Here is a 10,697-nt window from a genome sequence, read left to right on the forward strand (position 1 = left end):
AGAGCTTGCTAACACATATGAGCGGCTTTGAGTTGACCTTCAGCATTGCCCATCCCCCCAAAAAAATAAACTGGAAATAATGGAGGAGGAAAGGATTTTTTAATACATCACCCATGAGTACTAGTAGTATTAAAACAAACAAAACTCTTCAGCGCAGTATGCAAAATAGGAGCCAGAATTCAGAGGATTGAAAAGTGAATGGAAATTTGGAAAGGGAGGTGTTGAGCAAAACCTCTTTCCAGAAAATTGAGTTGAAGAGAAGGAAGGGCTGCAGTAGGGTTGGCAGGAAAGTCAAATTGGTGGAAATCTTTGAGGATGAGGGATTTGAACATGTACTTTATAAATAAGGAGAAGAAACCATTTAAGAGGAAGAGATTCAAGAACAAAATTCGCTTGAAGGAGGAGTCAGGAAAGAGAGAGGGTAGTAGACAGGAAAGCTGAGGGTACTTCCCTATGGAGATTATGTCGTGGTAAGCTCTGACATCCGTCTGTTGCTCTGTCCACTGTGGGCATCTGGGCAGTCATGAACTTCCCTTCAACATGGAGGGCAGTTTGGCTTTTTTCAGGGACTGAAGCCTGGACTCCTACTGCAGGTGTGCACTCAGCAGTGAGGTAGAGAGTTCTGTTTTGCTCTTCAGTCACCTCCACTCTGGGACCACAAACCCCTGGAGACGTCACCACAACCCAAAATTTCAGTAATGTGCTTGCTTATTTTTAAATCAATTAAGTTGGAGTGGATCTGGACCTGAGCTTTTGGCTCATGGTGACAGTGTTCCAAGTACTGATTCATCAATAAAAAGTCACGATGTAAGTTATGAATTTTATATCTTGCCAGAAAGTGTAGACCGATTTCCTGCTCAGAGCAATCTTTCTCTCCAAAGTAGGTGGGATTCCTCAGGAGGAAACTTTACAAGCCTGGTAAGGATCTTGGTGTCACAAAATTGGGACAAAGAAAGAAAATTTAAACATTGATCTTCAGAAATTTAATGAGTGAACTAAGACTGGAACCATTAACCTTTTTTTTTAAGATATATATGTATATTTTTAGTTGTAGTTGGACACAATACCTTTATTTTATTGATTTATTTTTATGTGGTGCTGAGGATCAAACCCAGCACCTCACAAGTGTTAGGAGAGCCTTCTACCGATGAGCCATAACCCCAGCTCTGGAACCATTAATCTTGAAACAAGAAATTCTTTCTGTTTCATGAAAAGTATTGAGTATACTGCTTTTCAGATTTTTTTTTGAACCATGGCCCTCTGTATGTGTCATTAGATTATCATTTCTATGCTTGCTGTAATTTTCACCTTCATAATTCAACTTACATTATTTATAATGAAAGAGGCATGCTGATTTACATGTGTAATGTATGGTACTTTTTAATTAAGAAGAGTGGTTTTTGAGACTTGAACATCTGATCTTTTTGCTGGCATTTACCTCTGTGAGTTCAATTTATTTCTGCATCTATCAAATGCCCACTATGCTATTAATTATTGTACTAAGTCCTGAGATTTGTGTAAGCATGAACCTTGACCCTAAGGAACTGAAGTCAGAAAGAGAGAGACAGATAATCTATAAATTCACGGATATTTTTATTTAATTTTTAAATTTCTGCAGCCTCCCTAGGGCCATCATTGCTGACCATTGAGCCTCTAGGCAGCCCTAAAGTCTCAGTCAAATGAATATTTTTATTTTATATTCAGTATACTTTTCATGGTATTATGCTACTTGAAAGTCTGAAACAGGGACAATTAACTCACTGTTGTGGGAGATGGAAGGTTAGTAAAGAACTATTCAACTGACATGTAAACTGAGTGTTTGAGCATGGGTGGGATTTAGCCAGGCAAGGAAAGTGGATTGTTCACGTGGAAAAGTCAGCGTTTAAAGCTATATGGTCCATTGGGGAGATTGTAGGAAATTCAATCAATAAAAGTGCAAAGATGAAGCTCTTGAGGTGAAGAAGGCTTAAATCATAGGCGCCCATAGATCATAGAAAGAGGAAGGATGTTGAGAGAAGCTGGTTGATATGGTAACAGCTGTAGAGGCAGAGATGTGTTAGAAGATGTGTACAATTCCCACACAAGAGATACAGAGAATTTAAACCAGGATATCGGAGAATTGATGAGTTATTAGGAAAATTCAAGAAACTCTTAGAGTCAAAATCATCCTTACTTGTTGTATGTTTAAATATATGGAGGAAGTACATTTAAGACATACAGGAAGGTTTTTGAAAGAATCTCAGGCAATACAAATTTTCTACCTTGAATATCCTAGTGATTAGTGATACCAGTAGTTGTACTAGAGAATAGAAAGGGGGATGAAATCTCAGGGAGATGGGCAGGATGAGATCATTGTCTGTATGCTGAATCTGAGGAGGTGTTCAGTTAGGCTGGCTGTGGGGCCCAAAGATTCGGACATAATTTGGGAGTCAAAAATATAAATGAATGTTACCTAATGATGAAAATAGCAGTTAAAGGTGCTCACTCATTCATGCATTTGAAACTACTTATTAATGACCTATTATATGTCAAATGGGGAATATATCAATATGTGAAGCTGACAAAAACACCTGTCCTCATGGCAATTATATTCTGGAAAAGGTTCAATCTATAAGAGTGACAGTAATCACCCAGGATGAATGGGAGAGATAGCATACTATCTGAATAAGAGGCACTGGGCTGACAGAAGAGAACTATAGGGTGCTGGCATGCAAGAGGCACTTCTTAAAATCAAAAGCATTCTCCGGAAAATTGGTCAGGAAGGAAGGAGTACTGGAACTAAGAGAATAGAAACATTTAAATGATAAGGGCAATGAGAAGTCCAGAGATTAAGGAATGAAACTTGGTTAGCATTATCCATTTTTTTTGAGTTTTACAGTAGTAATGTGGGCATGAATAGATTTCAGGGGAGACGGAGTGATTGGGAGTTCTAACTACCAATACTGAGTCAAAATTGCTTTTCAAGAAGCTCAGCTGAGCAGTGAAGAAAGAAGGTATTGATTCCTACAGAAAAGAGGGTAAAGCAAAGTTTTAGCAGAAAATATTTTTAATGTATTATAGGTACAGATATATCAGGTAAAACTGGAATCAATAGAAAGAAAAAGGTTTCTGAAACAGGGACAGAGGGCTAAGGCCTCAGGTGACCAAGTCTCCGAAGAGAAGTTGCCTGAGAGTTCATCCTTATGGTCTGGGACACCCCCATGAGTCCCATCTGCGGATGAAGTAGAATGATAGATGGCTCAGACTTGGAGGAGGACAACGTTATTTTGTGCGAGATTGGAGGAGTGATCATTTAGAAGTGGTGCTGTGAGTGAGCGGCAAGTCTTCTAACCTGACCCTTCCTCTAGGAAGAGTACCAGTGGGCATGTCAGAAGAAGTGGGGTTTCTTCAGACAATGTGGATGGCAGAGGAAGCATTTCAGGGTGGGGGGAAGCATGTAGAAGAGATTGGTTTTGATGTCTTTCATGCTCAGAGGGTAGAGTGGACAGGATACAAAGAAATGTGACCAATTGAATGGTGCATCTTCAATAAAAGTGGCAGTAAATTGAAAATAGTCTGGAGATAGAAATTCAGATACTAGCTAGACATTGACGAGCATGCCTTGTGTTTTAAAGTCAGCAATAATGGCAGGCTTCTGAAGTCCAGAGTTCCATAAGGCATACACATTGACTACCTCTGTGGCTGGGGAGTAAACCCAGGCTTGGCTCTGATTTAGTAGTTCTAGAAGACTGGGTTTCATTTCTGCTGATTCCTTTTAAGAACACTCTGTAGCTTACATGTATATTTAACTATCTTATCTGTATTTATATCAACACCAGGAGCTTCTCTAAGTAGATTCTATTATCACTTTTTTTGGAAAAAAAATGGAAACTAAAGCCTAAATAATGATCAGAGATCACATGGTGAATGACATGCAATTGGAAACCAAGTCAACTCCAGGTTTGGTTTACTTCCTTAAGTGTTATCAGTCCCAAGAGAATTCTGATGTGGATATAAGCTTAGGAGTGGAGTCAATCCAAATCTCCAGCCACTACTAGGAAAACAAGGCTTGCTACTTTTATTTTCAAAAGCCAGTGTGCATTATGCATTATGCTTTTATAGTACCCTTATTTATTCTTTGGAGTCACTGATGATTCCCCATTCAGAATTACCAAGACAGGAGGGATGCTTTATACAATGAAAGTGCACAGTGGTGTTCACATGCATTTATTATATTCTGTTACACAGAGGATATTCTACCTTACTGTAGACCTACTTTTCCAACATCGAATAATCCCAGAGATCCCAGTTCCTCAAGCTCAATGTCATCAAGAGGATCAGGAAGCAGACAAAGAGAACAAGCAAATGTAGGTCGAAGAAATATTGCAGAAACGCAAGTACTTGGAGGATATGAAAGAGGAGAAGATAATAATGAAGAATTAGAGGTATCTCTATTTTGTTCCCAATTTTTTTCCTCATTAGACTGTAGTTAATATGTCAACCTCAAAATTAGGAATATCCATCAGTGTGCAGAAACATTACTATTTTTATTACACACTTCTCTATACCCTAATGTTTGTGATGTCAAAAACTAAACTTCTGAGCATATAAGGATTTTCTTGAAATGTATTTTATAATTTTAAATGTCAGTAGTAGTTTCTTTGAAGATATTTTCAGATAAGAAATATACATGGCAAAGATAATGATGGGAAATAAGAATTATAGATCTAGATATACTGTAATTCCTATTGTTATATGAAAACTCAGTGAGGTGATGGAGTTTTATAATGTGAGAGTGCGTAGCACATGTTACCTGTCAGTCTAGCAATCACCAGGATCAATTTAGCTGATTTGGACACACAACTTTATATATATATTATGTATATATTTTAGTTGTAGATGGGAAACAATATCCTCATTTATTTATTTATTTATTTTTATGTGGTGCTGAGGACCGAACCCAGTGCCTTACCCATTTGAGGCAAGTCCTCTACCACTGAGCCACAGCCCCAGCCCTGGATAATATCTTCCACCTTCATTCTTTTAAATATTCAAATATTTCCTCCCTTATTGGAATCTATAAATTATGATGCACGATAGAATTGCAAGTCATAATCCCCTCCCTTTTAAAAATTATTGTTTTCTACATTTAATAAAAAATCAGCACAGAATAAATTTTTCCTATTACAAATATATTTAGCCTCAAATAGATGGTGAGGATTAAACTATAACTTCATAATAAATGAAGAAAATATTAGAACCAATCATGTCTGATTGAATGCCGTCTAAAGCCAAATGTATTTTGATTTTGAAGTTTGGAAAAAGTCTTTCCTGCTGCAAATGCTTTGGGGAGATTTTTTTTTGTCAAATTTGCCTGTTTTATATAGGAAAACCCTCTTGGAGGATAAAAAATCATTATAGTTAATTCTAATATTTAAAGTCAACAAAGGCAGAGTTATAGGATTGAGTTGAGATGGAGAGGGATGGAGAACTCAGCATATTCCTTCTCCTGCAGAGCCCTGTGTTCTGCCCCCACAACACTGAGGCACAGTGCAAAACAGTTTGGTGCTTGTTAGAGAACTGTTGGATTTGCTATCAAGACAACTAAAGTTGATAGATGAATTAGTTGTCATGAGTACTTTTCAACTTATGCCAGTGAATGAGTGAAAAAAAAAAACATTAGACTGTAAGAATAAATGCCTAAAAAACAAGACGAGTCAATACTCTTGTGATTTATCTTCAAGTTTAACAATACTGCCTCTTTTACAGGAAACTGAAAGCTGAAGACAACCAGAGAGGCTTATGCGATCTAATGTGAAAATTATCAGTCAAGATGCCTCCTGTCTGATGACACATGACGCCAGATAAAATGTTCAGTGCAATCAGAATGTACAAATTGTCGTTTCTATTCCTCGTATTGGGGTACCATTTAAAAAAAAAAGTTATTGGGTTTTTATTGTTGCTCTTTGATCCCTAACCCTAGGAAGAACCTTTCTCTTCCCCTCGATGTTGGAACCATTTCTCTTGACTTCCAGCAAGAGAAGTGTATCAACTTCTTGCTTCAGTCATCAGCCTCAAGAAAGATCCAAACAGTTCTTTTGCATTTTGCCCCTGAAATATGGCATTGCACTGCTTATATACCAAGCTAACTTATAGCAAAATATTGATTGAAGATACAAACTTGATTTATCAACCTCATGCCAAGGGCTCTCAAAGTATAATCTTTCTATAACCGACTGCTAATGCAAATCAAAGCATATTTCATTTTAACATGATTTTGAAATCAGTCTTTCATACCACCCTTTGTGGGGAGAAACTAAAAATGTAGCAAATGCAGAACAACAAACAATTCGAACGGGGTAGAAACATTGTAAATATATACTCTTTGCAACCCCTGGTGGTACTTTATTTTGTCTTCATTTCAACCATGGAAGTATATTCTTATTGGAAATGTACTTTTTGATAAGGAGGGCTAAGCCAGTTGGATCTCTGGTTGTCTAGTCATTGTCATAAGGACGCCTAGCAAAAACCTTGTTCTATTTTTCAATCAAGAAGCAATTATAAATGCACATTAGAAACAAATGGATGCCTTTAATGACCAATCGAGTAAAGACATCCTATCTTAACTGGCCTAAATTTCTTCTGGTAGTGTCAGTTAAGCTTTCAGAAGTGCCACTTAAGGAATTTTATTTGATTTTTGTTTTTGTAATGCACTGTTTTTAATCTTTTTTTTTTTTGGTTTTAAAAGCACAATCACTAAACTTTATTTGTAAACCATTGTAACTATTAACCTTTTTTGTCTTATTGAAAAAAAAATGTTGAGAAGCGTTTTTAACCTGTTTTGTTAATGCTCTATGTTTGTATTTGGAATATTTGAATGATAAGAGATGGTGGAGTCACGTGCATACTTTATCGTGGGCCATGAACTAGAGGGTTCTTACTTTTCCTAGATTTAAAGAAAAAAAATGGTTTAAGTTTGTTGTGGCCAATGTAGAATCCTACAAGCTTTCCTTATAAGCTCAAATAGGGCATTACTGCTTTGAATTGCCAAACGATGCCCTCTGACTGTAGATTTTTATGATATTTTTGTCATTATATGAATTTCATTGACTTTATAATTGGTGCTATTTGAAGAAAAAAATGTACATTTATTCATATACAGGTATCAGGCCTGACCCCACTGGAAAAACAAAGCCAAACAAAACTGAACCACAAACAATGGCTGGTATTCACCAAAAATGAAAAGTGCTCACTTAGATTATTTGAGAAAGTTTCATAGAAAGCGTGTGCAGTACTAAGGGAACAACCCATGTGATTAATGTTTTCATTATGTTCATGTAAGAAGCCTCTTATTTTAGCCATAATTTTGCATACTGAAAATCCAATAATCAGAAAAGTAATTTTGTCACATTATTTATTAAAAATGTTCTCAAATACATCATTCTTTCTTGTGTTGATTTTTTTCCATTGTGTGCTGATCAAATTTACTTCATTTAATCACAAAGTCGTTTTGTCTGAACATTTCACCACTATATTATCAAACGAGTAAAAATTCTCAATTAGTTTTATGGACATCCAGGTTTTACTTATAAGGAAAAATTCCCATTTAATTCCTCTGATATGAAAAATGTGAGATGAATCTGAGCTTGAAGTTAACTATTTGGTAAAAGAGTAACTCTTAAGGGTTTGCTGTATTTGTTTATGTATGTGCATCTGAATTTCAGTAACCCTATTTCTAAAATAATCAGAATTCAACTATGATAAACCTGATTTGTAAAGTTTAAACTGCCTACATTCTGTTGACCAAAAGAATCCAAATTGCTCATTAGTAACTATCTTTTTTCTTGTTACAAATTCATGTGACATTTTAAGAAACCATATACCAGGTTGCACATTATGATTCGATAAAGTCAGCATTTTTAAGCATTCAACTTTAGATGGATGAGATGGGTATCATGTCTTGGAAATGATAAAAGCAAAAGAAACTGTTGAAGGTTCTTTTGCTATGACATATATATTGTTCTCCTACCTAAATTTTATGTGTATCAGAATTTGAAAATCAGTAAAAAACTGAAAAAGCAGTGAAATTTCAAATTGCCAGCATCCATTTATAGATGAATAGGTCCACAGGTCAAGTCAGTTTCCAAGCTTTCTGAAGGAAAACAATGAAGAGTCATGTTTAATGGCCTAATTTTTTTCTTTTCCTTGATGGGCAGACTAGTTAAGCCTTTCTTTTTTTATAGTATGCAATACACATGCAAATTATGTGTATCAAGGCCCTGAATTTGAGTCCCAGTTTTTTCTTGACTGTGTTTCCTTGGACATGTTACTTAACCTCTAAGTCTCAGGTACCTCACCTGTAAATTCAGTAATACCTACCTCATGGAGCTATTGTCATGATTTAGTGAGTTAATGTATATGGTATGGACTTTGTAAACTCCACAAACAATACAAGATCTTATATTCATGGACTGAAATTCATTACACATGCAACCCCATTTTCATACATAGTTTGTTCTTAAATATTTGCATGAACGTAAAAGAATAAGTGTGGTATAAGGATGAGGGTGGTCAGTTTCCGGTAAGTAAAATTCACTGTGAAATACCTAATTGTGGAATAAATTCTTGGTGTTATTGTTTGTCTGCTTGCTTCTGAATTCAAGGGCCATACAAGGGGTGGTGATAATGATGTTTCCAGCACTCTTTGCACAACTCAGGGATGCAAACATGTCACTTGAACTCTCCATGTATAGATTTGGTATATTGGGCTGCTGTTCTGCCTAGAGGCAGAAAATGTAATCCTAATTCCAGGAGATTTAGGTCATATCTGGCTTGCTTTCATTTCAGATATAGTCTAATTTCCACCTTTGCAAGGTGGCATCTACATTCCAGAGGCTGACTCCATGTGTAGAAAGCACAGGGACGTGGGAGACAGGGGGCTTGGGGTATTGCTATTGCCAAAATTTCTGGTGATCTCCATTTGTTGAACCCTTGATGTGTAGCCTCTGGTTTCCAGCCTTGATTTTCTTATCCATTGACCCTCCCTAGACACTTCTGAGTCCTTTGAGGTAGGTTGAGTAGCAAGCTGGGAGGAAAGTTTCTACACTCTTCCATGCCATGTCGGGACTCCAGAGACCCAGGATTTAGAGATCTGGGGCTCTAGAGACTTGGGACTTCCTCAGAGCCTTTCAAGGTACTGCTATGCCTCCTCAACTGCACGCCACGTTTGGGCAGTGTGTGGATTGGAGAAGAGGATGAGAGCTACCACTGCAGTTTGGAAAACACTAAAGTAAAATCATTTGCATTTTGAAGATAAACCCCTTTACATTAAAAATAGTTTGGAAGCCATTATCCTAACAAATCATTGTTGTATGTCTGAAACTGGAATGCATCCTACAGCTGCAGTATCTTAATCACTTCAGCCAGGTGACATTCATGATGTAGTTTTCACTGCTTGCCATTAAAAAAATTATGTCTCATAAAAACAGATAGTGAACATGTGTCAAACTTTTATTTGCCTCATTAATAAGGAAAACTGCAAGAAGACAAGAGCAGTTGAAGAGCAAGCAACTGCAGAAGGAACTTACATATGATTGCTTAGTTAACTTTCTTTAGGACAATGCAAACATGATATTATTATCTCTACTGGGCTAGAGAACCCTAATACCATTCTTTTTCTTTAGGCTAAATAACCACTACCCTCAGGGCTACATGAATTCCTCACATTTATTATTTGCAAAATATTAATCAAAAAAATCCTTGGAGAATTTACACTCATCCATGAAGATGAAGAGGTCGGTGACTTACTCTAGTCCATGTTTCTCCAGAAACAGAGTCTGAGACAAAGACTTGGATGTGAAGAATATATTTGGGATACAATCCCGGAAGTGGAAGTGAGAGGTGAATAAAAGAAGAAAAAGTTTATGTAAGTCCTTGAAAGGATGTGAAAATACCTCCACTGGAGGGCTTCACTGGTTCTTCTGAGAAGAATTCAAAATGCCTCCCAGAACCTTGCACAGAAGGACAGGCACCTGGGTCATTATCATTTGGTTCCTGTTCTTTATTAGTTGCAGGTTGCTCATTGAGTAAGGGACCTAACTTCCAAACACTATAGTGAGTCGACCAAGTGGGAGCAGAAAAGATGAAGCAGAAAGAAGGCAGCATCTGGCAGGCAATTGAGCTGGGAAGTTGCCAAGAGGAGGTGAGTCTGAGCTCAAAGAGAAATGACAGCCACTGTGAGTCCTCAGTGGCAGCTCCTATGAATAGGATTGTCAGAAAAATGCTTCAAATTGGTATCAAAAATCAAATAATCCCCAGCTTACCATTTTCCAAATTTAAGGTAAATATTCTTTCCTAATACCCTAAATGAAATTAGTCACAATTACTCAAATTACTTTCACATTGGTGGAGTTATGACAAATTATCAATTATTGGTAGTATATGTGTTGAATTTTAACTGCCATTTAACCTTCTAAAAATTTTTTACAGTATCAGCATTAAAATACAACAAAATAAAGGATATGAAAACAGACACAAAGAGGATCCTTAGAAAAATAGCTGCAATTTTCCATTTTCTGATAAAGAGAAAAGCTTTACTATACATAAGAAAAATAAGTGTTCACAATCAATAAAGTAACTTCTAACACATGTGCTCTCTCTCTTCCTCCCTCCCTCCCTCTCTCTCTCTCTCTCTCTCTCTCTCTCTCACACACACACAC

The 10,697-nt window shown here is 36.8% G+C and overlaps 1 protein-coding gene across 1 annotated transcript in view; it reads left to right on the forward strand.

The window, feature by feature from the left end:
- The window catches only part of LOC144253098 (roundabout homolog 1-like), a 161,364-nt gene extending 155,601 nt beyond the window's left edge, over nucleotides 1-5,763 (forward strand). The window contains 2 exon segments of the mRNA XM_077795008.1: nucleotides 4,228-4,424; nucleotides 5,749-5,763. Coding sequence (XP_077651134.1) covers nucleotides 4,228-4,424; nucleotides 5,749-5,763 — 212 coding nt within the window.
- The last annotated feature ends 4,934 nt before the right edge of the window (nucleotides 5,764-10,697 follow it).

The sequence above is a fragment of the Urocitellus parryii genome, unplaced genomic scaffold (assembly GCF_045843805.1).
Source record: "Urocitellus parryii isolate mUroPar1 unplaced genomic scaffold, mUroPar1.hap1 Scaffold_92, whole genome shotgun sequence".
NCBI lineage: Eukaryota > Metazoa > Chordata > Mammalia > Rodentia > Sciuridae > Urocitellus > Urocitellus parryii.